A 27,898-nucleotide genomic window follows, 5' to 3' on the forward strand; every position below is an offset into this window, starting at 1 on the left:
TGACTTGTAAATGGTTTATTTGGGGGGGGAACCCAAGCTGAATGTCTCCCTTCCCCACCCTGTAGGCTGGCCCCCTCCCATAGCCCCTACATAAGCTCTGGGGTGGTGGGTGAGAGAGAAGGGATGACCCTACCCCACTGCTCCTGGATGGGCCTCCTCCCCAAGGCCTGGGCCCTGTGACATGCAACCTGCAGGGTCGTCAGAGGGAAGGGGCAGACCCTGACAGGGCAGTGGGTAGGAGTGAGGGGCCCTGCGTAAGGCACCCTTGTCAATAGCTCTTGCTGCAACCAGGGCAGCCGCGCCTTCCATTCCAGGAGAAATCATGAAATCCTATAGGTCAGTGGCAATTCCTTTGTGTGGCCAGGCCAGTGGCTATTTTCATGGGTGGGTTATGTAATGTCAAGGGAATTACCTGTCCTGGCAGGTGGAGAGAGAAATATCTTGGCTAGAATCACCCTGCCAACCAGGGGAAACCCCCTTCCGAGGACCTCAGACTCCAAATGAATGCAATGGAGACCCATGGCCCGGCACAGGGTGATGCCAAGACCCTGACAGTTTTCCATCTGTTGTGGCCAAGGACTTCAGGCTCTGCCAGGCTGGGCATGGGTATGTAGGGCTAGCAAAGGCACATAGGGCCAGGCTTCTCTAGACAGGGCCAGTCTGCTGGGAAGCAGGAGGCGAGGCCCACCACCTCTTGACCACATCAGGGGAAGGGGAATGACAGAAATAGTCAAGGGCCTAGAGACAGCAGGGCATGTGAGAGAGAGGCAGGCTGAGGCCACCTGGGTCCTTACTGCTATCCCTGTGTGTGCAGCCCAAGAGGAGGAGGGTGGCAGATCAGGGGAGACCCCACCTATCCTGCCCCAGCCAGGGGATGGCCTCTGAATGCAGGAACTGTGGTGACATCAGGAGTCACCTGGCAGGAAAGGGCGTGGGTGGAGTGTAGCCCACGGGGAAGCGAGGGCAGCCAGGACTGCCATGGGAGGCCAGGGAGGACTGGGGAAGGCAGGGGCAAAGGTGCTCTCCCTCACGCAGATGAGCACAGTAGCTTAGGAGACAAGAGCAGCAAGGCCAGGAGGAAGGGGGTGTGGTGACTCATTCCCTCCTTTCTGGAGCTCACGGGGCCTCGTTGGACCCCATCCCGTTGCCTTTGTTGACGTAGAATGGCCGGTGGTGAGACTGTGAGGAAACAAGAGGGGTCAGGGAGGCTGGGTGGCAGGCGAGCCCACTAGCCAGACCCACCCACCCCCCACTACCTCCAGCCAGGTCCAAACCCAACCATTCTGAGGACCTTGTGGCTTGACCCATAAGAACTCTCTCTCCTGAGATCAGGGAGTGGTCCCTGACATCAAAATCTCCAGGTTCAAATCCTAATCAGAGTTCATTCCCATTAATTGGTGGTGACCTTGAACCTCGGCTTGCCATCAAATTGGCTGAACTTTTTCTCCACAGCCCATGAAGGCCCTCCCAGCACCACCATGGCTACCATTTATGTCTACAGAGCTTCACAGCACTGTGTCAAGTGCTTTATATGGAGGGACTCATTTAATTTTTACAACCACCCAATAAAACGGATTACTATTATCATATGCATTTTATAGCTGAGCAAACCAAGGCACAGAGAGGCTAGGCAACTTGCCCAAGGTCTCTCAGCTGGCAAGTAGAGGAGCTGGAATTCAAGGCCCAGAGGTCTGGCACAAGTCCGCCCCCACCCCCACACATCTCTGCATCACTCCTCGAGTGGAGAAAGCTTCAAGTGTTTGCTTCTGCTCTGTCTGCACAGTCCTCTCTGAGGGAAGGGTGCACAGAGGCTAAATAGCTGCCCCAGCTCAATGCAGTCCCAGGCTTCTACCTCACCCCCCCCAGTCAGTACTCAGGGGCAGAGCCCAGTGGCAATTCTCCAAGCCCCCTCATACCCCCGTGATTTCATGAAATCAGAACCCCTATCTCCCCCAGTCACTTCATGGGGGTCCTGAGATGGCAGCCCTCCAGACTGAAATGGAAGAGCAAATTTTAGCTGCTCCTTGCCCATGTGAGTGCTGTCGTCTCCTAGAGGAACTCGAGGAATAGATTTGTCCCTGAACTGAGGCAGAGACTGAGTCCACCCCATGCCCCACTGATCCCAGTACAGGAGACACCCCCCATGCACACACCCCAAGGGTATCCTGGCCCCTACCCTTGACCCGCCTTTCAGGAACTTGCAGGTCCTGTCATAGCCTTGCCTGCGTCTGTCCACAGTGGGAGAGGGGCCTGTGGAGTAAGTGCCAGGGCTGACAGTCCTTAGTGCAGACCTTGATTAAGCCGCCCATTAAACAAAGGAAAACCCTGAGACTCAGGAAGGGAAAAGAACACAGACAAGTCACACAGTGACTCGGTGGCAGAGCAGGCCCTGGAATCAGGTCTCCTGCCCTCCAGGTGCCAGCCTGGAGCCTAAAGCAGCCAGCCCACGGGGCAAAGCAAATAGACCTGAAAGTGGCTGTGCCTTTCTTTCTGGAAGGTCAGGTTCATAACGTGGACCACAGATCAGGGAATCAGGGGCTGCCTGGTTAGGAGCCTGGAGTGGTGGGTGAACAGGAACATGTCCAGTGACTCCCAGCAGGTGCTCTCCCACCCTGTCCCCTTCCTAGCTAATAGCACATGAGAGCTGGAAGGGCTATGAAATCATCCGGGTCATCCAATTTATGTTACAGAAGGGGAAACTGAGGCACATAGGACTCAAGGTCGCACAGCAAGTTAGAGGGCTGAGGCCAGGTGTCCTGATTCCCAGGCCAGCCTCTCTGCATAGTGCCACCTGCCTCCTGGCAGGGGTCTCAAGGTGCAATGAGCCTTTTCTGCAAGGACCGAGGTTCTGGGAGGGTGGGAAAGCATGTGATAGGGAGGGGGAGGGCCAAGTCTAGGAACAGAAACCTTTTTTCTCTCCATATCTGCTTTTTGCTGTTGCAATGCCCCTGGGCCCAGCTCCAAATTACATACACGATCACTTAGTTCCCATCACCAGCAAATTAAAGATTCTCTCCAATTAAACCAGCCCTAGTCACTCTTTTTGGTCCAGAGCAAATAACCTCCCTATGCTCTGACCTCCAAATGTAAAGACAGCAGGAGCTGGGGCTCTAGACCCTGTTCCCGCAGAGCCTCTGATGCCACATGCACACACACCAGGACAGCCGACCAGCCCTCAGCAAGGCCTAGCAGAGGCCTTCAGGAGGGAGATGCTTGGAGGGTTAGAGACTTAGCATATGAAGGACAGTCCCTGATCACTGAGGTCTTGACTGGCGCCCAGGCACATCAGGGCTAATGGGCACTGGAGATCCTGATAGCACCCACACTATAAAAAACAAGAAACTGGTTAGGAGCAGTGGCTCACACCAGTAATTCTAACACTCTGGGAGGCTGAGAAAGGAGGATCGCTTGAGTTCAGGAGTTCAAGACCAGCCTGAGAAAGTGTGAGACTCCATCTCTACTAAGGATAGAAAAAATTAGCCAGGCATAGGAGTGTGCACCTGTAGTCTCAGCTGCTCAGGAGGCTGACACAGGAAGATGGTGCAAGCCCAGGAGTTTGAGGTTGCTATGAGCTATGATGATACCACAACACTCTATCCCAGGTGACAGAGCAAGACTGTTTCACACACAAAAAAAAAGGCAAGAAATAAGAGTCCCAAAGGGAGACTTCACTCTAAAACCCATGGTCAGCACAGCAGAGGGCCTGGACTCCAAGGCCGTACTTCCCACTGTGCTACTTTTCTAATGCCTCTGACTTAAGGTCATCAGATACTGAACCCTAAATACACCCTAACTTATCCCAATGGCCTTTATGCTGTCAGAACTGTGTAATCGCCCCAAAGAGGTGGGACCCATACCTACAATATCTGTCCCCTCAACTGAGTGTTCTACAATCCCAGAGCCAGCAGGGAGCAAGCTGTCATTCCATAAGCATAGACACCCAACAATCATTTTCCAAATAAACAAACCAGGGTCTCCCACTTCACAGGTTAGAAAACTGAGGCCTAGGGCGGCACCTGTGGCTCAAGGAGTAGGGTGCCGGTCCCATATGCTGGAGGTGGCGGGTTCAAACCCAGCCCCAGCCAAAAACCAAAAAAAAAAAAAAAAAAGAAAAAAAGAAAAAGAAAACTGAGGCCTAGACAGTGTATGCTTGGCCAGGTCCCCTGCCTGCTGGCCCTGGGTCTCTACTGCCCTTGGCTATCTGCAGGTGCTCAATCTACTGCTGCCTCCTCCACCCCGTGGCTCAGAGGCAATCACGTGCCCACAGGCCCTGGGAACATGAAGAGGAGTTTCCCCTTGGGACCTTCCTTTTGTGCCCAGGCAGGCTCTCCCAGGTGGGTCACTCACCAGCAAAGTCTGCTTGCCAGATTTCCAAGTCTGGGGCTGGGCCTTGGGGGTCTGGCTTCGCATGAGGGAGGGATATCCTGGAAAGACAAGAGGCTCCAGTCAGCAGGAGCATGGGCTGGCAGACCAGGGCCCCCAGGGCCCGAACAGCACAGCTGCCTTCCCCAAAGTGACCATCAAGCGTCATTCAGCCCATTACCAAATTCAGCCACCTGAAGAGGAAGCAGCCAGACAGGAGGAAGGGGAGCCAGCCAGGTGGGCTGAGCCGGGCAGCAGGGGAGCGTCACCCCCAGATCCACGTCAGCATCACACTGCTCCCCAAGGATTTCCATCCACCCCGAAGTTCATGCCACAGACCCCTCCCTGGAGCCCAGGAAGCCACCTCCTAAGCCCACCGTGCTAGGATTTCCCAGGGGGAGGAGCACATTCTGACCCCCCAGTGCTGACTGCACGCTGCTTCCCACTTGCTACTGAGCCCCACTTGTGCCCAGCACTGTGCCGGGACCTTTGCACATCTCCTCATTTAGCCCAGGTCCCATTTCTGTGAGCTCAGCAGTTTGCCTGCATTGCACAGCATACAAACAGCCGTCAGAATTCAAAACCAGGCTTTGCCAGACTCTAAAACCCATATTCACATTCATTCTGACCAGCTCTGTTGCTCTCCATTAACCAGAGACTAAGGCCCACAGAGGGGCAGTAATTTTCCAGTATGGCCACTTGCCCAGAGTTAAGACAGCCTGCCCAAGAAGCCCAGAGCGGATGGTGCTGTCTGAGCTTGGTTGCGAAGGTGCAAGCCACCCTTCCTGGCCCCTCCTCTCAGCCCTGGGGGCTCTATAAGGAGCTCTGGCCTGCAGAACAGTGAAAAGCATTCTTGGTGTCAGCCATCAGCCTGCAGGGACAGGCAGAGACCCGGACTCAGAGGAGCTCAAGAAATTAACAGGATCTGTCCTGAGCCAGACCTCTGTCCAGTGAGACTGCGGCCTGTCTTGGGGAAACCCTGTCCTGCCCTGGTCTAAGTGAGATCTGCAGCACTATCAGGCTGCCCTGCCCAGAGTGGCCCTGAGAAAGAGACTTGGGAAGAGGCGGAGCCGAGAACCAGATCTCTTCTGCAGCTGGGCCTGGGGCACCTTTGGAAAGATATGGTCCCATGGGTCCTGAGAGGAGATTGAGAGAGACAGGTTCAGGCCTCACTTCTCAGTTCCCAGAAAGAAAATCCCATGCCAGCCATGAGAGAGATGAGGATGGGGATGGGTGGGGTGGCCCGTACACCAGCCCTGTGCAGCAGGCAGCAGTCCAGCTGGAGAGTGAGCTTGGGATGGAGGGTGGGGCGCACACCCCTCTTCCAGGGAGCTCTGGGGAGGAGGGACCAGGACACCTCAGAAGTGGCAGAGAGCCCCCACAGGATGTCCCACCTGCCCCGCTGAGGGAGAGGGAGGGAGGGGGATGGAAATTGGGCAGATACCGGGATTATTTTTAAACAGTCCACTGCGATCCAGTGGTTTGGAAAACTCTGCAGTGGCCTGTCCCAAGATGGTGAACTGATAGGGGGTTTTCCCAGGGCCTGCTGGGAGAGAGAGAGGCATTAGCGGCATGTTGCTGGTTCCAGGAGGGGCCGGAGGGGCTCCTGCCTCACTCTGGGCTGTGGCTCCTGCAGCCATCACCCAGCCCCTGGAACCAGCCTGGCAGCCTTGCGCATGCTCTGCCTCCAAGAGCGGGTGCATGAGGCAAAGTCCACACAGCCGGGGCTGCCCTCCCACACAGATCGGCCCTGTCCAGAGCCCTGTCTAAGGCCATTTCCAGCCAGCCTGGGGAGCTGGGCTCTGCCTCCCAGGCCAAGTGTGTTCATTAAGTGGCTCTCTTGCTGCAGTGCCTTAGACAGCAGAGTCTAGCAGGCTGAGGAGGAAATACTGGGACATGTGAGGGCTCCAAATCACACTGGAGGGTGGCCGCCTCTCCATCCAGGCTGGACCAGAGAGCAGGGAAGGCAAGTCCTGAAGCTCGCCAGGCCCGTCCCAAGGGTAGGATGTCCCTGGGGTGCTACTCATATTAGAGCTGGCCCCTCTGCTCATATTCCCTTCTCCTCTCTCTTATTAAGAGCTCCAAGAATCCCTGCTCAGGTATGGTCTGGGACACCAGGCTAGAAGGGACAGCTGAGTGATACAGCCACTTCCGAGGCCACTTCATGGGGTTTAACTGCCCTGAAAGCCTCTTTCCCTCTCCCTCTCCCAGCCCCACCCAACCTGCTCATTATTCTTCGGGGCCAGATGTTGGGGTGCCAAGAGACAGTGACTCCCACCACAGCCACCAGAGCTGTCTCTGGGATCTTACAGGAGAGACTTAGAGGCCTGGGATCTATTGCCAGGATCCAGTTCAACCCTGCCTCCCCCAGGATGACCCCAACCCCAGGGGACAGGAGGCACTGACCCCTCAGCTTTGCCAAAGAGTGCTGCCCACAGCAGGCAGGTGGGGACAGGGGAAGGGGGTGCCTTACAAGACATCTTGTCCTGCCTTTCCCAAAGGGGCTTCTGCAGGACTGGCCCTGGGGGCATCAGAGCACTACATGGCCACGGGGCCCTGGAGTCAACCGGCACTGGGAGTCACCAGCTGAACAGAGGTAAATGGACTCTGTGAAGAAGGGAGACAGAAGCACCCCAGGGCTCTCAGAGGTGGGGGTACAGTGGGCGTGGCATGTTGCACCTGTCTGAGCAAAGACCTCTCTCGACGCATCATTAGCAACCAAGTATGAAGAAGGCCTGAGAAACCCTGACTGGCCCAGCCCCCATCCTAGCCCTGGTACACAGCAAAGGCTGTGATGACCTCACTGCTCTCAGGCCCGGGCTCTCTTCTCTTCCTGGTGAGGGAGGAACTGACCAGAGTGGGAGCAGAGACCAAAGCAGGGGCCTCTGCAGAGGAAAACCAAGGGGGCAAGGGGGAGCGCTCACCTTTCAGGGAGAAGGAGGAGCTGCCTTGGACGGCAGGCAGGTCATTGTCAGAGCTCTGGATGGTGGAGGAGTATTCCCAGACCCGGGAGGTGTAGTTACCTAGCAGGGCAGAGAAGGGGCATCAGACCCTGGCAGCCAGGCTTGAGAGGGCAGGGTCCAGGATGTTTCCAATTCCATAGCTCTTCCTCTCCAGCCCCAGCCACATCTCGAGCTAATATGCCCCTGTGTCCCTGGAGACACCTCCCTAATCGTCTTGCCATCAAAATTCTTTCTAACATATAAAAAGCAGTCATGTCTCTGTCCTACCTAAAGGCCACTATCTTTAGCATAAGGGGCAAAGTCTTAACGTGACCACCTTACCCCACCATCCCCACTCACTTCCTGACTTCCCTGTCCCGCCCTCCATCCCTCAACACCCCAGCCAGCCCGAGCCCTCAGTGTCCAGGACACCATCTTCCCTCCCACCCCAGGCTCTGTGTCCAGACCAGGTCCTCTGCCTACAACATTCCTCCTGCTTCCCACCCTGGCAAATTCACATATTGGGTCTTCAAGTGTCAACTTACACGTCACCTCCCCCAAGTCCACCTGTGCCTTGGCCCCATCACCCTACACCCCAGTCTCCAAGTGGCAGTTGTGTGTTTAATTGTCTGCCCGCCCAGTGGGGTCTGGCCCAGCAGCACACCCAGGGACTGGCACAGAGCCTGGTTCCTAGAAGGTGCTCCTAGAAGGCACCTAGAAAGCTGATGGATAAATGCGTGAACAATGAACAAATAATTACAAACATCCTCAAACTTCAAGACAGAGGCAGCTGATCAAACTCCTGAAATTCTGTTTGCCCAGTTGAATAGGCTAACAGACGTCCAGGCACAAGTGTGCCTTGTAGTCCAGGGGAAGGAGGGGGTGCAAGTGGGGCAGGAGTCAGGCCCTCTGGATGATATGCCCTTCTCCAGCACCCCAAGGCCTGAAGCGTGAGAGGCCTCCTCAACCAAACTCGCTCCGTAGAAGCAGCCACCAGGCCCAGCAGTCCTCTCCCAGGGCTGTCTACAGGGAGGGCTGGGGGCTGGCCTTTGGGTTCAGGGGTCAAAGATGGGTGGGGCTGGCCACGTGACCCAGTGCTGAGCCCTCCCACAGGGGTGTCAGGAAGCTTCTGGGGCAGGGCCCTCAGTGAGGTATCCACCCAAGGCTCAGAGGTCAGAGGCCAGCCCTTTCAGTCACACATTCCTTCACTCTCTTTTCAACATCTGTCCCTGGAGCCCCTCCTATCCTTGAGCCTTGGGGTTGTAGCAGCAAACAAGACAGACACAGCCCTGTCATGATGCAGCTCACATCTACTGCATGTGACGAGGGGGGATGAATTTGGTCACAGCCATGAGTCCAGTTCTGGACATGGAAGCCAGGCATTGCCCTGTCCATCGGGCACCCAGCCCTGTGGTCTCCGTGTGCCTTGTCCGAAGGCACTGAAGGGTCCTCCCAATGCTGTGTCTGGGACAGGAGCACTGGGGATGTGGCTGGCATGCACCCAGGACCCTCGGGACAGAGCCAGAACTCATCAAGCATGTGGCCCTCCCCTTGGGCACAGTGGTCCCCTCAGAGCACTGGGCAAAGGGAGCCCCTGCACTCAGCAGCTCCCCTGGGGAGCCATGTCTCCCCCATTTCACCTCTTCAAGGTCTTAAGGTGTCACTCACTAACCTCTTGTGGCGACAACACCTCCTAAGGTTCCAGGGATAGCACCATTTCGTATCATGCCTTCCTTTCCCTTTGTGGCTAAACTAACTTGTATTAAAGACTTTCAAGGAAGAAGTATGCAAATCTGCAAAGATCCTCATGCCATAACAGGTAACAGCTCACCCCCAGTTTCCCCAGAATCACCCTTCAGGGATAAGAAGACTCAGGGATTCCCAGGGATTCAAGGCAACTGGCTACTTTCTCTGTAGCCTAACAAACAACATCCTGCGTGTGCCCATGTACACACACAGACACACACCAACTTCACGCTCATAGGACCCCTCTCAATCCGTGTCTGGGGCCCCCACACTCATCTTACTTACACTGGGGAGCCCAGCCCTGGCCCCAATGCCCCTCCCCCACCTGCATAGCTTCCACGGGGCCCCACCTACCAACCTTTGGTGCCATAGAGATTGCTGAAGTTCTTCTGGTTGGTCTCCTTGGAGAAGCGGCCAGGGGATGAGGGCTGGTACGATGTCCGGGCCCCACCTGTAAGGCAGAGGAAAAGGGCCCGTCATGGCAGGAAGGGGGTCTGGCTCAGCATGAGACCTGAGCCTCCAACTGAGGGGTCTTGGTGCAGGAGTCCCTGCCCCCACACAGCTCCCCAGTGCCTGTCACAGGCCCTAGGTTCCTCTGGTAAGAGAGGTTCTTTGAGTCTAGCATAAGGTAATCACTTAATTTACCACCCAAACTAAGATACTTTTAAGAGTAGGGGGGCTCTATTAGTAATCATGCTGAGAGCATCAGCTATAAACCCACATGGACTTGGAAAGATTAAGATTTATGGTCACCTAGTTGGGGGCTTTGAGGGTCACCAGCAGGCAGGAAAAGCCAGCCCTACTGTGAATGAGACCCCAGAGGTTGAGAAGGGGGTGCGTGGGAGGCAGAGAAGGCATGGTAACTGTGGGGCCAGGGGCAATGGGCTTGGCCGAGTAAGGGAGGAGCCACATGAAGTGGCCTGATGAGTCAGGCCGGAGACCATGTCCCAGGTGCTGGTACGTACCCCCAGGGGGATTGGAGCCTACCCACCCACCCGGGCTCCACAGTGGCCTTGTGAGGAAGGCAGAGGGGGACCAGACCCCACTTAACAGATGGAGACTATGAGCTCCCCACACGTGTTGGGGTCCCCTGTTGCCTCTTCCCCTCTGCCGAGCCCTCAGACTACACCATGCCCCCAAGTCCTGTCGGCTGCCCAGCACCCGAAGGTCCCTCCTGGAACTCAAAGTGCCCACAGTTCCTCTTCCCATGGCCCCCGCCCATCACAGTCGCACCCCCTGGGAAGGAGTCCCAGCCACTGCCCATCCCTATCTTCTCCAAACTCCCAGACTCGGGCCCTGGTGATTTCCTAGTGTTTCCCAACCTCCTTGACAACTCTCCTCGGCCCTGGCCTGGCCTCTGCCCTGATCCTGGGAGCTCCCCAAGGGCAGATTCCTCCTCCCTCCCGTCTGCAGCACAGGCTGCGCTCACAGAGCCTGGGGCAGGGGGACCAGGGGAGCCTGTTTCTCCCACCACAAACGTCATGTCATGGACTGACTCATAGCAACAGGGCTGACAGGTCTCCTGGCATTTGAGTTCCACCTCCCTTTTCAGATAGGGACGCTGTGGCCAGACAGGGCAATGGCCAGCCCAGGGTCCCCCCATCCTGGACTCTTGGGGGCATATCTTGGCAGGTCCTCCTCCCCACCCGCCTGCTGTGCTGCTCCCTTCCCATAGCCTGTAGGGGGCCCACACTCAGCCCTGACCCTTCTGCAGAGCCAGGAGGCAAGCAGGGTCTCGGTGCCACATCAGGGGAGAGGGGCACAGGACTGGGCCAGGGTGAGGCAGGGGTGAGAAGATTAGTTAGCACAGCTCATCCTCTCATCCAGACCAAAGGGACAGCACCCTGGGACAGCACAGGCTGGCAGGGCCAGGCCCACAGCAGGAATGCTGGAGGGGGTAGAACCCAACTCCGAGAAGCCCAGGGGTTGTTTTCAAATTGGGTGGAGCAGCGGAGGCTCTCCTCCGATGAGCTCATCTCTCCACCCCACCAGCCCATTCTGTGTGTGTGTGTGTGTGAGAGAGAGAGAGAGAAAGAGAGAGAGAGAGAGAGAGAGAGAGAATTATTGCTTAGGCCCTGAGCCTTCCCTCTCCTGCACCTGTGCCTTCCCTGTGTCCGCGCCCCCGGCCCCTCTGCCCCTCATGTACAGGCACACACGCCCCTTCTGCCCACCCTTATGTAACGGGCATCGTTGTGGTTTGCTGCTGGTGCCCAAGAATGTGACAGGCCACCACAGGGCAAGGACAGGTCGGCACTGGTCTGCACCTCACCCAGTTTTCACCCTGCAAGTTGGGACTGCCTGGGAGGGGTCTGAAGGCCCAGGTGGCACGGAGAGGACTCTCAGAAGAAGAGGCTTATCCTTCCCTGTCCCGGAGGAACAGAATTATTCTAGGGCAGTGGTTCTCAACCTGTGGGTCGTGACCCACAGGAACTGTATTAAAGGGCTGGGGCATTAGGAAGTTGAGAACCACTATTCTAGGGGGAGGCAGCTTCCCCGCAGAGCTCAAGACCCACAAAAATCTGAGCAAAAGCAACACACAGCTTTAGCCTGCAGAGGGGAGCCTGGAGATCTCTGGAAGGACAGAGAAGCAAGGGTGGGGACTTGAGGTCTCCCATGGGCTCTGAGGGCCTCTTGTGGCAGGGGGGGACACAGGCCTGGGGCAAGGAGGCTCAGCCTTACCCTTGGGCGTCAGGTACATTGAGTATCTCTTCATGGGGTCCGGCGCACTCCACTCACTCCCGTAGCTGCTTGTGTAGTTGTTCATGTAGCGATGGTCACCACCTAGCAAGGAGAGAGGGTGGGGCAGCAGAGGGACAGGTGAGGAAGAGGACCTGGCTCCCTGGGCACACCCCAGGCCTGGCTGAGTCACCCACAGCCTACCCCTCTGTCCAGGGAAAGTCTAGGTTCTGCAAAGCGATGAACACTGCCCAGCATCCGCTGTGTTCCTGAGCTCTTGTGGGGGTGTCTGTAGGGAACCAGCCACCCTCTTGGACAGACCCTTTGTTAGATCACACACACGTACTCTACAGTTTATAGTGTACTGTTGCATTCCCTTTCTCTTTCCCCTTCCCCTTCCTTCCTTCCTTCTTATTGATGAATATAAGGGTACATACGATTGGGTTACATTGTTTGCATTTGTTAGGTAGCATCTGAGTCATTTCTTATTTGATCTGTACATTAGCTCATGGGCAGGCACGAACATCCCCAAGTGACAGATAAGGAAACTGAGGCTCGGGAGGTAACTGGAGCAACTTGCCCAATGCCACATGTCCACAGGGCAGAGTTGCATCTTGAGCCCTGACTCCCCTCTTCTAGACTCAGTTCTAGCCACTGATGGCATCTTAAGGTGGGGAAACAAGGTCCCAGAGATCCAGGTGGCTGTGCAGGGTGAGCTGCTGGGGGGGGGGGAGGGAGGCACCCACCTGCAGACCCCCAGCTCAGATCTGCTTTAATGCTTAACTTCCCCCCGCCACCTCCACGCTGTTCCTTTCTCCTATGAATTCCTTGTCTTGTGCTTCTCTGTCCTTCCCTCTCCTTCTCCCTGGGCATGAAGAAGATGAGTGGCTCAGATCCTCACCCCCGTCTTCACTGTGCCTAGTAGGATCCCAGCACACAGCAGATATGGAAAGAATAAGGAAATGCCCTCAGGCCGGGTGCAGAGTCTCATGCCTCTAATCCTAGCACTCTGAGAGGCTGAGCAGGAAGATCTCAGGAGTTTGAGACCAGCCCGAGCAAGAGGAAGACCCCGTCTCTACTAAAAAAATAGAAAAACTAGCCAGGTGTTGTGGTGGGCACCTGTAGTCCCAGCTACGCGGGAGGCTGGAGTAAGAGGATCACTTGAGCCCATGAGTTTGAGTTTGCTGTGAGCTCTGATGATGCCACGGCATTCTACCCAGAGCAACAGAGTGAGACTCCATCTCAAAAATAGAGAAAGAACACCACCCTCCTCAGTGTTATCCCCACCCTCACCCCCACTGAGCCCAGGGTGGAGCAGCCTGGGCCTTTGAGGATGGGGATAAGACCCTGGTCTGGTGGGCAGGCTAGCACCAGAGAGGAGTGGATGGTCACTCCAAGGTCTGACTCACTGGCCACCCATCCCCGGCCTCCTACAGCAGACACACTCCCAACAACCAGGCAGCAGCTACAAAATACAACGCAGAGGCAGAGGAGCCTCCCCCAGAGGCCTCGGGCACAGGTGCGGGCAGCTGAATCAGCAGCACCCATCCCTGCTCCTGGCTGTCACTCAATGCACACCTTGTACAGGATGCAGGCACACCTGCACAGAAGCCAGGGCCAGCACCATTGTGACCTAGAAATGGGACAGGGAGTCATGGGGAGGCTGAATGATTCCCTCAAGGCTCATGGGCCACCCCACCCCAGTCAGGGCCATCCTTCTGGGTCCAGGCAGACCTTACTTGAGGGGTGTGTAGCCCAGCGACAGTGATTACCACACTCCTCAACCTCACGGCTACAGCCACTAGCAACAGCAGCAGCTTCTCAGATGAGAAATCATGGGCGACTGAACCGCAGAGTGTTAGACCCCTGCGAACTTCCTACCTAGCCGTGCCCCTTGAAAGGAGGCTTCTCTAAGCCTCAGCCTTCTCTTCTACTAAATGCAATACACCCCGCAGGGAAAATAAGGTGATGGCCAGAAGGAGCTCAGCGCAATGCCCAGTATCCAGGGAGCACTCAACCATCATCAGCCGCCACCATAACCATTAGTGTCACCTATTGTCATTAGGAGAATTTCAAGATCTGAGTGCAGTTTGAAGCCAAATGATTGTCTTGCTAAAATGGTTTATCTGTCCTTGGATATGATTGAATGTCCCCCACGTTTCACAGGAACACTGTAATGCCACTATCACTAAGGTACACAGTGATACCAACCCTTCTGCACACACCTTCCCCTTCTTCACCCCAAAGAATCATGTGTTCCATCTGGAGACCAGGAGGGGATCATTTTCTTTGGGGTGTTTAGGGCTGGAAATCATTAACAAGACTATATTCTCAAGGCCCTGGGCTGCTGGGTGGGGCCTGGGAGAAAGTGCCCAGGCTTCAGGCCCCAAAGGGACTCAGTAGAAAAGGACATTGTAACAAGGTAGTTTCTCAGGTTTGGAAACTTTCTGTAAGATGATTCAGTTGACCCCTGCAGGGACAGCATGACTCAGAAGAAAAGCTGACTTCGGGGAGCTGGTAAGTCACAGAGAAGCTGTATCCCACTGTCCCCAGCCCAGCCCGCCAGGCCAAGTCCAGCCTCTGGCTCAGCCCTGCTCTCAGCACAACCAGGGTGACAGGCAAGTTCTCCCTCCAAGCATGGTTGTAGTTCTCGTTCACATCTGCTGGAGTCTGCAAAACCACCAGTTCACAGTCTGGCCCGTACAAGGAGCAGCGTCCATACAGCTGTTGGTTGGGCTTGACAATCAGATGTAGATCTGAGTTTGGTGGATGACCCACAGAGAAGAGGCATTTGTGGAGCCAGGGCCCAGGGACTCCCTGCTCAGAAGGCCCCTTGCAATAGGTACATAACTTTGGAAGCAAGTTCAAAGGGGAGCAGAATCCATGACCCTTAGGTGGAGTGGGGTTTAGGTGGGTGGGAACAATGAGGGGCCAGCCAGCTGAATGTCAGCATGCACCAGGCAGCAGGAACTGACCTGGGAGACAGACACCATGGCCTTGAACCTACCATTCTCCATGTGGTTCCTCTCGATGAAGTTACGACTCAGGTCCGCCTTGCACATCTTCTCAACATGGCGCATGCACACATTGAGGAGGTCATCCTTGAAGTTGCCCAGGGACTGTCCCAGGCCCTCCCCCTCCAGCAGGACATGATAGGTGGGAAGCGGTGGCGGAAGAGAGTAATTGCTCATCAATGCACCAAATTCCTACCGAGAAAGGAAAGAAGCCATTACCGTCCTGGTCTTTATGAGCTATGAGGACCCTTCTCTACAGGCGGTTCTCATGGTCCAGCTGGTAGACTCAGCGCTGGGTGCCAGAAGAGCTGGATTCTAGGCCGACTCTGCTATTAACTAGCCCCACACTTTTCCTCACCAGACATTAGTTTCTTCTCTGTAAGGTGAAAGATTCAATTGAAGTATCCTAGATGCCAACATCCTGATGGCACTAGCATTTGGATATGTGACTCCACAGTTCCCACGTCTAAGACAGGTCCATCATGTCTACATCAGAAGGGATTATGAGAGGGACACAAGCTGGGAAGACTTTAGGAGTAAAAGCATTAAATAAATGGTGTTACCACTGATGGCTGGGTCAATCATGGTAGCATTCCCATCTTCAGGTGCCACACTCAATCCTACCTGGACACCTTTGCACTTCTCACTTCCCTTGCCCCTCAGTGGGGAATGATTCCTCATTCTCAAATCCTAACCAGCCTTCAAGACCCAGTTCTAACTCCTTCTCCTCCTCCACAAAGCTATCTGTTTTCTCCAGCCTGCTTGTCCTTCTCTGAGCATCGCAGGCACTTATCTCCCAAGCCATATGCTTTATCATTTAATTACACACTTTTCTATATTGCTCTCTAATTGTACATGTCTTATCTTCTCAGCTGCATTGCAGTTGCTTGGGGGCAGAAACCATGTCTTTTACTTCTGTATTTGCCACAGCACCTATTAGAGTATTGGGCACATGGTAGAATCCGAAACACTGTAGCAGATGGAAGGATGGAAGAATGAATAGACAAACAGACCAGATCAAAGATAACAAGTATGCAGCAGACACCTGCCACTTCCCTTATGCCCCAAGCAGGCATCATTAATCAATCACAGAACTCGTTCCCACTGAACTTGGAGCACTGCTAGTCCATGTCAGTTGAAGTCAGTACAAGGTGATATTTGCATGCCATCTTGACAGTAAGATAGGAAAATGGATTGTTTGGAAGAATTAAAAGGACATACGGAATGAAGCTTGAATGGATGGTTGTTTGGATGGTGGATGAATGTATAGGTGGTTAGACAAATGATGGATGAGTATTTGGGAAGATGGATGGGAGGGATTGAGTGGTGGAGGAGTCACTTTTACCTGCAGAAACAGCACAGAGTCGCTGATGTTGTGCAGCTGCTCCCGGGTCTGCTTGTCCTCTTGCAGCACCTTGGCCCTCTCATCCAGAGCATCCACAATCACCTTCACTTGGTGCACAGCGTCCTGCTCCCGCTGCTCCAGCGCAGCCCTCACCTCCTCCTTCTGCTTCTCCAGGTCCCGCACCAGGTCCCGGAAGTTCTGCTCCAGGACGGCCTTCTCGCTGGTGGTGAAGCTCTAGGCCCAGAGTCAAGGGAAGGAGAAAGGAGAATTTAGTAATGAAAAAAGTCTCCCTAGTGGGGTGCATCTTTATGTTCCAGCACAGGATCAGAGCATTCCTCCTGTCCCAACCCGGGATGCCTACCTGGCTAAGAATCTCACTCAAAAGCACCACTGAGGAATGCCACCTACTAATGGAGATGGCTGGGTTCTTTACAGCACACCCTTCTTTATCCACCGGGGCTTCTTCCTCTGCATGACATGAGCTAGCCCTCCATGGCTGAGTGACTCCCTGTGGGCCTGGGAGTTCTCCCATGAGTCAGGGTATGTCCCCAAAACCCCGGCGAGAGCCCAGCATCATTCAGAAAGTGAACAGTTGGCTGTTTATGTAGCTAAGATCCAGAGTCAAAGATTTCAGATTGTGATTTACAACTACTCAAACCATGGCAGGTGTACGTTTAGCCACGCTGGCATAAGTAAGCAGAAACGGCACGTGTTTGGCAGCTGGGTAATCTATTGGGCAGAGTAGACGCGGAGGATATTGGAAGACACGTTACAGGGCAGAGCTGGGGTCTTTACTGGCTGCTCACCTTGATTCGGTCCCTCTCCTTCTGCCACTTCTCAGCTTCATCCTCAATCTCAATGATCTTGAGCTGCAGCTGCTCCTTTTGCAGTGACAGCTCTGTCTGTAGAGAAAGGGCCCAGATTAGAGAAGGAGATAGAGAGAACCAGAAACCCAGGGAGTGCATCCACCCAGGGAGCAAACTCTCAGACAGGGCTCATCACTCATCCCTCAGCCCTTCATTCAGCAAATATTTATCAAGACCTCAGCTCTGCCAGGCACCATGCCAGTCATCAAGGATCCAGCAATGAGTCAAACACCACCTCGCTGCACCCTCAGGCCACCAGGGCCAAACATCCTAGCCACGGCTTTATAAGGGCTAACCCTCTGCCTAGCTCCTCTACCCAACGTAAGCAGCAGAAAAGCTTATTTGTAGGGTTCTTGCTCCTTTCAGTGGACCAGGAGCCATTGGGGAGAAAAAGGGAAGGGAATCTGACCAGGCTCGGCCCAGCCCAGGGAGTGTCTCATGACAGTAACAGTGTACACTGTTTCTATGGCATGACGTGGGGCCTGTGCTGCAAGCAGGAGCCAGGGTTGCCACTGGCAAGGACTCTGTCTGGGCAAGCTCAGCTATAAACCTGTTTATGAGAAAGGGAATGCATTCTGCAGTTTTGGGCAAGACAGGGACTTTTACCCAGCATCTCTGGGGGAAAAGGCTAGAGAATGAGGCCAAAGGTAGAGAGGCTGGGAAGGGGGGGGTCTCTGGGGACCTCTGCTCAGGGGAAGATGCAGACTGTCGGGGTCTGGGGTGAGGTGGGAAGAGGTGCTATCAGGAGGGTGCTGGGACTTTAGCTCTCATAGCTCTACCTGCCTTCTACTCGGGGAAATGCCCTTCTCTGAAAAGCAGCTATAACAGAGACGAGAGGGGTGGCATGAAGCTACAGCCAATCCCATCCAACAAGCCAAGAGGCAGCTCTTTTGTTCAGTTGATCTTCCGACCATTCCAGCTTGGAAGACAGCTGGGTGATCTCCACCTGACAGACAGGAAGACCAATGCACCCAAGAAAGCCATGGATTGCTCACACTCTCACCGCCACAGCTGGGTTTTGAATGCAGAGTCCCACCCCTTTCTCTGGCTGTCTCCTTGAGGAACCCAAAAGAATGTCCAGGGTGAGGAAGCCACAAACCACTAGAAATGTGAGCTCTGTCTGAAATGAGTCATGAGCCGCTGGGCTCAGAGCCGCACCACACGGCATACCTCTGAATGCCCCACCAGGTGGAGGGTACCACTGGTGCCTGCTATAGGCACCCAGGGAAGTGGAGCCAATGTAGATAGGGCTCCTGGGCTGTCTGGGAAAAGGTGAGTCAATCACGAGGCAGGAGCCACAGAACTCCCCAGCGTCCTTGATCCCATGGTCTGCCCCACCACTACCACCATTATGCTCCTGGGCTCTCCAGGCAATGAGACTCTAACTTGTTCTAAGTAAGCATCGCACCCACCCCCAGCAACAGGCTGGAAATCCCATAGCATGGAAAATGCTGTCACCAGAGATGGAAAAAGGCTGTCAAGAGGAGAGGACTCTAAGGAGATGAATATGGGGGTTTGGCCTAGTCTGTGGACAAGGCCAGGGGTAAGTGGGCCAAGGAGAGCAAAGAGAGGAAGACCCACTACTGATGGAAGACTTGACCCTCACACTCTGAGGATGCAGAGCCCAGGAGCCCAGAAACAAAAGTTGGCAGGTCCAGCAGCCCCAAAGGGCCCTGAGGAGCTGGACACGGTCGATGGATCTGAGCTGCAAGGAAGAGGCCAAGAGGTTGGACAATGAGTCCATCCCAGGCAACTTCCCCACTCCTGGAGAGCTCCCAAGTGAGGCCTGAGGTCAAGGGGACAGTGGGAGGCCTTTGACCCACTGAAGCTGAGACCTCCTGATCCGGCTCGGGTATGGAGGGGTTGGCACCTCAGTTTCTTGCCCCCACCTCACCACCCCAGAACAAGGCTTAATGAGGAGGAAAGACAAGAAGTTCATTCCCTCCCTCCCTCAGGCCTGCCATGAATCGGGAGAGGAAGCCTTCCCTGAAATGAGCAATGGGGGTCAGGAAAGAGCTCACCCCAGCCCAGGATAGGGAATCTAGTAGTTGGAAACTGCACAGACAGACATCCTTCACCAGCTCCTTCATGTCTCACGCCTCCCTAGCTCCATCTGTTTCATGGAGGTGGGGAGAGGCCATCCCAGGGAGACTGTGGGGTGGATTGGGATCAGGGAGGGAAGCTCCCAGAAGGAAATCAGCACACAGTGAGCACCGACTGAACAGCGGTCCCATTGTCCACAGACCAGTACTGTGCTAGGTCCTTTCACTAGCACCATGCCCAGAGGAGTGAGTGCAGAGTGGTGGGCAGGTCAGCCGGGCATAGGCAAGCTTAGAGAGCGGGCAGGTATGATCAGGGGAGGCCCTGGCAGTGATCAGAGGTGATGACAGTGTGTGTCGTTGGCTTGGGATCCAGATGTAGTGTGTGTGCTGTCTCAACACAGAGTGAAGAGAGAGAAGGGCATGGGGCATGGGGAGGTTAAGACTCTAGGCTGAGGATGCAAAATAGAGCTCAGCTCGTCACCAAGTGAAGAGTAGAGAAAGTGGGGGGACAGGGTGGAGGTCGGAAAGGGGTAAGGGTGGGCTAACCACCTGCAAGTGGGAGAAGGCTTGACCAAAGGTGAAGGCCAAGGAGCCAAATGCCTGCAGCAAGCAGAAGCATGCAGGGGACCTGCTGAGGGCTGTATGTCTGGGGCCACAGGTGAGGAAAGGTCTCCCCAGGTGAGCTGGGGAGATTTGCCGGCCAGGAGGGAAGAATGATGGATTGAGTGTGGGAGTGCAGAATCCAGCAGGGCTCAGAACAAATGACAGGTCTAGGCCAAGGGCAGAGGGAGGCCAGGCTCCTGTGAGTCCATTCTGTAAGCAAGGGAAGAGGGCAGTGGGGCTGGTTGAGGTATGGAGAGGGGAGCCAGAGGTGTTGGCAGGTAAGCTGGGAACCTGTGAGGGTTAGAAGTGGAGACAAGTTGTCTGCAGCAGTGGGCGGAAGAATCATCCAGGGTGGAAGAGAGACTCGGCCTCCTGTTTCTCTGGGACACTAAGGAAATCAGACACAGGCTGAGAAGGGACCTTGCACACCTCACAAGACCAGACTTGCAGGACAGGGCAGGCTCTTGGGAGGGACATTGCGGTGGGGGGCGGGGGGGAACTCCATGAAGCTCTGGGATGAGTCCTACCCTGCAGTTTGGGGTGAGACCTCTAGGGATGCTGCTTTTGACAATTTTTTCCTGTACAAGAAGTAATAGATCATGAGAAGACTTTGGGCTGTTCTTCAGCACTGGGAGGAGGGAAGGTAACTTGGATCACTGAGCATCTACCACGTGCAGGAATTTTCTCCTTTAATCTGCAAAGCCCCCTGTGGAGGTAAGCAGCATTGTCCCCACTTTGCGGATGTGGAAACCAAGGCCTAGGGAAACTACATAGCCTGCCTGAGTTCGCACATTTAGAAAGCAATGAGGCCGAGTTGCAACTACAGGACTCAGAAGCGATTACATGGCCTGAAGAGGCAGTGACTCTAGACTAGCCTCTGTGTTTTCTGAGACGTCGCTATTCCCTCCCCTTCAAGCCTGCTAACCCCTCTCAGGCTCTCTCCCTGCCGCGCAGGTGGTGCAATTTCACCTCTTTCCTGAGGCCCCCCTTTTCCTCCCAGTGCCCTCTCCATGGCCTCCCAAGGCCCCAGTTTCCTACCCCCCTTTCTCTATCCTCCCTTGGAATGTGGTTGGAGCCCCTGATGTGTGACAAGGCCTCAGCTCCCTACAGCCCCACCCCTGCCCACACCTCCCTCCTGACGTCCTCCTGCTTCCTGCTCATTCCCTCACTCTGCCCAGGCCTGTCCCTCAATGACTCCTTTGTTTCCGTCTCCCACACTCGTCTGGTGATGCCGGGGATGGGCCCTGCCTGGGCCACCCAGCCATGAAATCCTTCAGCTTTGGGTGACCAGAAGTTTCTCTGAAAGCAGATGGTGGCTCAGCAGCTGGCCTTGCCTTTGCCTGGACAGGACCTTCAGACACAGAAACACCTGAGCACTCACCTGGACAGGTGCACCTGCATGGCCTCCAGGGAAGGGGAGATCGGCCCTGATCGGCCCCTCATCTGGATTAACCACATGGGCTGTCAGCTGTGACATTTGCCAAATGAGCCAGTTAATTGCCGAATTTGTACTCTCAGACAAATGGTAATTATCTGGATAAGAATCTGAAATGCTGGATAGATTTCTCCATTTCCACCCAGATGTCAAACAGCCCAGTGTCACTCTGCACGACTGGGGTTTACTGATCCTTCTGCTTCTCACAGCCTCGGAGCAGGGAGGGCAAGATAAAAGAGGAAAGCATCCCCCTGGCTGTCTCCAGATCAAGAGCCACCGCCCCTCCCTGGGCTTCTGTTTCCACATGATAAAATTGGACTAGATTTGTGATTCCCACTTGGCTACATGTTAGAATCCCCAAGGAAGTCCGGGCATGGTGGCTCACGCCTATAATCCCAGTACTCTGGAAGGCCGAGGCAGTTGGACTGCCTGAGTTCAGGAGTTTGAGACCAGCCTGAGCTAGAGCAAGACCCTGTCTCTAAACATAGCTGGGCATTGTGGTGGGCGCCTGTAGTCCCAGCTACTTGGGAGGCTGAGGCAAGAGGATCGCTTGAGCCCAAGAGTCTGTGGTTACTGTGAGCAATCCTACGGAAACAGAAAGTTTTAAAATGGTGGAGAAGATTTCCAGCTATGCCACTCTCAAGTACTGTAACTTGTATAACTCTCTTGGCATCTGTGAGCCTGTTTCTTCACCTGTAAAATTAGGTGCAGTCACTCTCAGCCCATAGGACTGCTGTGAGGAGTGACCACGCAAGTGCCAAGCCCAGCACCTGGCCCACAGGTGTGCTGTGTGGAGACTGGGCTACTCCCACCTGTCGCCTTCCTTCCCTGCTTCCTGTCTCCAAATCTCTTTTAGTTTCCCTCTCAGCACCCAGAAAGGTCACCCCACCTCCTTTCTCACCCATTCCATTGCATAGTCCCCTCCAGGACACCTCTGGCCTTTAGCCTACCCTCCTTCCCAAACCCCAGTCACTGCTGCCTGCCCAAAGAGTGCTCCTACCCAGAACAGCACAGCTCAGAAACCCAAGAACTAGAGGCTGCCTGTGCCCAGCAGCCTGGTGGCTCAGCCTTCATGAAAGAATTGGGCAGTTAAATGAAAAACAAAACCAGGGGGCATGGTGAGAAACGTAAACTGAGTCCAATGATGGAGTTGAGAAAGGATGAGGCGCTGTGGCTGAGACCCTCGGGGCGACACTCAAGGCTGAGTGTCCTCCACATTTGCCTTGTCGTGCTATCACCCCAGAGCCCAGGCCAGACCCACGACAGGGCAGGGCCACCCCAGAGCAGGCAGCTGTCCTTCTGAGAGGGGTCCTAATATCCTGGGGCACTACAGCAAGAGAGGCTTGGGCTGGACAGAAATAAGGGCCATGAGACGCAGAAGGGCTGTACACAATCGTTTTAATTTCACCCGCCTAACCTAGCCTGGGAAATGGCCAGAGGCAGGAGGGTTGACAGGAGGCCATCTAGGGAAGCCCTTGTGACATCTGAGTAGAATTGGAAACATTCTGACCCACGGGCCACCAGAGGAAGGGATGGTCATGTTGCCACACCAAATCATGACCTTTTTCTAACATGGATTCTGCCTGGAGTCTGTAGTTAGAGCTGAGGCCCAGGAGATGAGCACCACGGCCATGGGTGCTCATCTCAGACAGGGCTAAGGTGACCTCAGCAGGCCTTCACCAGCAGGCCCGCAGAACAGGTTCTGCGTGGGGCTCCTTGCAAAAAGCTATGTGTGAGTTGATGTTTGGGTCTGCAGGAGATGCTTCCAAAGGATGCCAGGACTGGTAATGCTTGTTCATATTGGCCATCGACCCACTAACCTTCCTCTGTGCTGAGGTCCCCCACATCTGACATTCTGGGAGAGCCAGGCCTAGACCAACTGCTCAGGCCCAGCACAGAGCCTTGGCTGCGTGGCCCTCCTCCTCCCTGCCTACCCTGAGTGCCCGCATAAGCACTGGGTGCCTGATGCTCTCACCATTAAAGTCACCCTGGTGGAGCTTCATTTTCTCCTAAAACACACGTATCCCAAATCCCACTTTCTTGGGGCACTTTCCCTAATACGCTCTCAAACATTGGAAGAGGACTTAGGGAGCTTCTTGCTCAAACAAGAACCTTAAACAGGTCCCTTGCTTCCTCTGGGCCTGTGCCCCATCTGCGAGGTGCGGGAGGACTGCCAATACCCCCCATCCTCTGGGACTGGCTTATTCCCAGCTGCTTCTGTGTAACTGGCAGGTGCTCCCAGGCTTGTTTGTACACCTGAGCTCTGCCTCCTGACCTACATCACGGGGCCTGAAGGGCAAGACTATCTGTGAGTCCTACAGCAGCTTCCATTCCAGAACGTGAACTCTGAGCTCCTGCTGCCTCCAGACAGGGCTGCCTAGGACCCTCCTGCCCACCAGAATCACCTCTTCCAGGGGCATTTGGGCTTTTCTTAAGTGGAGATACCCTTGATTCAGATAAAATTTGGAGCCAAATGCTACATAGAGCACAGCTCAATAAGAGCATGCCTTGTTTGCAGTCAAGGTGGACACTGGAGCCTCTGACCTCTTGGCTCCTCTTTGCTCCCTGCCCCACCCTTAGGCCTTAAAGGTATTTCCAAGAATCCTGGGGCTCTGTGAGTAATTTGAAAACCAACAATCTAACCCCCCACCCGTTGGTTTCGCATATAGGGAAACTGAGGCAGAGAGAATAGAAGAGACTTGTCCATAACCTTACAGCTAGTTAGAAGCAAATACCAGGTCTGGAACTCTGTCACATGCCCTAAAACCCGTTCTGAAGCTCTGCAAGTTACTGGCTGCCATGGATGAAGATGGTTGCCCCTTGGTCTGTTTTGACTTCCCAAGTAAGCTCCAGAGGAGTGGATTTCATGGCCTCTGCCAGTCTGTATCACCCAGTAGGAAGCTTGGAGCTGGGTGGGGGTGGGAGGTTGGAAGAAGCTAGGAACACCTCCCTGGCCAAATGATTCTTCTGGAAAGATTCTGTTCCTATCTCTAACTTATCCCTCCCCGACCAGGGTTGTGGGCAAAAGGTACAGGGAGAGAGTAATCAACAAGTTCATGGTCAAAAAGGCTGGGTAGGGAGGGACCCCTGTGCTGCCCCGTTCTGAAGGGTGCAGAAGCCCTTGAGGAAAGCTGAGTCCCCTGCATTGGAGGTCTGGAAGGTTTGCCCCAGGGCGGTGGCCCACAGCAGAGAGCTGTGTTGCTGCAGGGGCCAGCAGGCCTAGCATCTGTGGGGCAAACAGCAGCAGCCACAGCTGGGCCCTTACCCCAAATCACCGTCCCCAGGGGCGCTACATCCACAAGCCTCCAGTTGCCTCTGCTCCTCCTAGTAGAAGTACAGGCAGAATCAGTGACTCGAACTCAGCAAACACACTTACTATCACGTATGCAGATGTATACCAACATCCACAGACGCACACCAGAGGCACACAGACACAGATGCTTCTCAACTTACAGTTACTTCCTGAGAATCCCGTCATAAACTGAAAATGTCATAGGTTGAACTGCATTAATACACCTCACCTACCAAACAGCTAAGCCTACCTTCAACATGCTCAGAACACGTACATTAGCCTAGGTTTGGCAAATTAATCTCCTACAAAGCCCATTTTATAACAAAGAGCTGAATGTCTCATGTAACTTACTGGATAACTGTACTGTACTCAAAATGCATTGTGTTCACATCATCGTGGGTCGAGGACTGTCTGTACATTTCTGCCCCATCCACACACCAACTCCCACCCTCACCATGGGTGTCCATCTACAGGCATAGGCACGTCCACGTGCAATCAATCACACATGCAACGCACAGAGCCCAGCCGAGGCAAGGACGAAGGAGACCGAGAGGGACTCGATCCAACAAGCAGCCACTGAACCACAAATGCGAACCGCAAAGCCGGCAGAAAGGACATTTCCATGGCCCCCCAAATTCCTGCCTCCTGGTATCTTCTCTCCCCCACAAACCATCCCCCAGGGGCCAGTCTGCTCAGGTAAGAAGAATTCTCTCTCTCCCTTAAAGGAAAAAAGAAGAGACTCTGCAGCCAGCGCAGAGCCCAGGAGGAAGCTGTGTGCTGTTGGGTGTTATGCCCTGATGTTAATTAAACTTATCTTACAACTTGGTCAAACCCACCATCTTTTCTGAGCCTCTATTAAATGCTCATCTAAGAAATGAGACTTTAGGAGCCTGAGGAGCCACCTCTGACCCCCAGTCTGGAAGAAGGTTTTCTGAGAGAGCCAAGGGTAGCAGAGACGTTAGCCCCCCACACTAGGGAAGCCCCACAGAGGCGATCCAGGTGGAGGGGGTGGGCGAGGGAGCGAGGCTGGGGCGCCCGGGGCCCCCGTGCATCACCTCCTTCTCGGCCTTGGCCTCCTCCACGGTCACGGTGCTGTGATTCTTGTGCTCCTGGAACATGCAGAGGTAGCAGATGCAGGTCTGGTCGGTCTGGCAGAAGAGCTCCATCGTCTTCCCGTGCAGGGGGCACTTGCGGGCCTCGAAGTCCCGGATGGGCTCGAGCAGCTGGTGGTCGCGGAAGGCGGCGCCCTCCAGGTGGGGCTTGAGGTGCAGCTCGCAGAAGGAGGCCTGGCACACCAGGCAGGACTTGACGGCCTTCTGCTTGTTGCCGATGCAGGAGTCACACAGCACCTCCTCGGAGCCCGGCTTGGAGCGCGGGAAGAGACCGGAGTCCACCCTGGGGTAGCTGCTCCGCCGGGCCTCCCCCGGCTCTACGATGGACACCGTGGGCTTCCTGGGCTCCGAGAAGATGGACTTGCGCAGCTCCCCCTTTTCAGCGAAGGAGACCGGCGGCTTCTTGGAGGCCCCCAGCTGGAGCCCCGCGTACGGGGACCTCTTGCCCTCCGCCGAGTCCATGCTGAAGTAGCTGGAGCTCTTTTCGTCCATGGACTCGACAAACTGGATAATGGGCCGGCGCCACTCGTTGCCCGAGAACAGCGCGCTCTTCCCTTCCCCTGCCTTCAGGCCGGGACCCAGGCTCTTGCCCTCGGCTGGGTCCGGGCAGTGCCCGTTGGTGGTCTTGGCATCCTTGACATCCGCCTTGGTCCCATTCTCCAGGCTGCCGTTGGGGGCCGATGGGCTCCGGGCATCCCTGGCCTCTGCGCTGGACCCGTTGCTCCTGGAGGCATCTGCAGCGTCCATTGTGGGTCGCTTGGCGGGTCTGCTTTGGGCTCACTGGGGCTACAGGGTGGGTGACCGCTCCAGCGGGCGTCTCAGCGGGGAGTGGGACAGGCAGCCACAGGGCCCAGAGACACACCTGTGGGGAGACGTGGGGGAGGAGGATGAGGGAGGGAGGGAGGAGCAGGCACAGGCCTGACACAACGGGCCAGGAGAAGCAGGCGGCCCCAACAGCCGCAGAGCAGCTAATTACACAGGGAGCCACGCCCTGCACATTCATGCCTAACCTGATTTTTTAAAGAAGTGTTTTTTTTTCTCCCCCAGCTTAATTATTTTCCACAACTCAGCAACCAGTCCAGCTACTTCCATCTGACGCACTTGCTCCTGGTCAGGGAAGTGGGGGCCTCCATCCTCACAGGTGGGCAGGCTTGAGCTGAGTGGCCCCGGGGCAGGAGGTGAGGTGTCCACAGAGGCCCAGGGGACAGAGGACTATTAATTGGGTCACACAAGCCAAATAGCCTTGTAATTTGCAGGCCTGGATTTCAGAGGACAGATTCTCCACCCTGGGACAGGCAGCTGCTTCTCTAACCTTAAAAGGAAGGACAGGTTCAGTTTGATTTGGATTTAGGACTTGGAGTGACATGGCTACTTGCCAACTCCCAGGCACTTTCCTGGTACTTTACACATATGAGCTCATTTGAGCCTCGCTATAACCTGTTTTTTAAAAAAAAATATCCCTTTTTAATAAATGAGAAAACTGAGGCTCTAGGTAAGGGAACTCACTGGCCTAAGTCAAGTGGTCAAGCTGGGTGAACCCAAAGGCTTTGAGGTTCCAAAGTCCCTGCTTCAACTAGGGTGTCATAAAGCCACCCAAACATCTCACCAGAAGGCTTCTGAAAGGCTTTCCTATCCTAGTGGTCCTAACAAGATGCACATAGATCTTGTTTATATCAGGACCTGCTTAGATCCAAAGGACCAGGGGACTCCAAGCAAAGCAGGCCAGGGAGACTTGCACCTGTCCCCACAGTATGTTTGCTGTGTGACTCTGAAAACATCTCCCTGTCCTCTCTGGACCAGGTCATAGGTAATACCATCCAAAAAGAGGCCAGTGAAGTGTGGGACTCACAATCTCAGAAGTAAGCGGTTCACATGTGACTATCAAGTAAACACAGACCTCAGGAAGAAGAGCAAGAAAAACAACTCCACCCTCCCCCTCTCCCTGATTCTCTGCAGGAATACTGGGGACCCTCAGCTCCTGTAGGACAGGCCCTGCAGGCACCTCTGGACCATGGGACTGTGACCCCCTGCCCAGGTCCCGGGAAGCCAGCACTCCCCAACCGGGTAAAGGGCTGTGCCTCTCCCACACCAGGCTAGACAGGGCAGACCAGACAGAGTAAAGCTGGTGTGGCAGCTTCTGGGCTGGGCAGAAGGCAGTGGGTTTCAGGCTAGGTCAAGCTTCGCAAGCCCCTGCCCCTTTGGCTCGCCAGGCTGAGCAGCTAATCCTTTGCAATAACAGCCCCTGGGAACAAGGGCAGAGACAAGCCTGGCTCACAAAGCAGCTGAGTTTTAAGAGGAGGTATGTGGGGGTGGTGTTCGGTGTGGAGAATGTTGGCTTGAAGATGGGGATTCCCTCTCACCTGAGGCCTCTCACCTCCCTCCTCTCTCATCTGAGGCCCCAGAAGGCCCAGGGAACCCCATCTCAGAAAGCCTATCTCAGTGGGCTCTTGCCTGAGACCTGAG

The 27,898-nt window shown here is 55.0% G+C and overlaps 1 protein-coding gene across 3 annotated transcripts; it reads right to left on the minus strand.

Annotated features, from left to right (window-relative positions):
* On the minus strand, positions 1–26,348 carry TRIM29 (tripartite motif containing 29). 3 transcript variants are annotated; one of them, XM_053594970.1, is made up of 10 exons: positions 25,379–26,348; positions 16,892–16,987; positions 16,086–16,319; positions 14,734–14,932; positions 11,730–11,831; positions 9,409–9,501; positions 7,287–7,385; positions 5,807–5,905; positions 4,348–4,424; positions 1–1,179 (listed from the first exon to the last, which is right to left on the minus strand). In XM_053594970.1, exons 1-10 carry the CDS (start codon positions 26,180–26,182, stop codon positions 1,117–1,119), a joined length of 1,866 nt encoding a protein of 621 aa, XP_053450945.1. In that variant the 5' UTR covers positions 26,183–26,348; the 3' UTR covers positions 1–1,116. The 3 variants fall into 3 exon arrangements, with proteins under 3 accessions (XP_053450945.1, XP_053450944.1, XP_053450946.1); XM_053594969.1 differs by having other exon boundaries at positions 5,807–5,908; XM_053594971.1 differs by lacking the exon at positions 5,807–5,905 and having other exon boundaries at positions 25,379–26,343.
* Between the last annotated feature and the right edge of the window lie 1,550 nt (positions 26,349–27,898).

This window comes from Nycticebus coucang, chromosome 6, assembly GCF_027406575.1.
Source record: "Nycticebus coucang isolate mNycCou1 chromosome 6, mNycCou1.pri, whole genome shotgun sequence".
NCBI classification, from domain to species: Eukaryota; Metazoa; Chordata; class Mammalia; order Primates; family Lorisidae; genus Nycticebus; species Nycticebus coucang.

Coding starts and splice junctions, on each gene's coding strand:
- TRIM29 (XM_053594969.1), bottom strand. CDS start 26,182: ATGGACGCTGCAGATGCCTCCAGGAGCAACGGGTCCAGCGCAGAGGCC. Junction 16,988..25,378: donor AGGCCAAGGCCGAGAAGGAG/GTGATGCACGGG, acceptor CTTTCTCTACAG/ACAGAGCTGTCACTGCAAAA. Junction 7,386..9,408: donor CAATCTCTATGGCACCAAAG/GTTGGTAGGTGG, acceptor CTGCCCTGCTAG/GTAACTACACCTCCCGGGTC.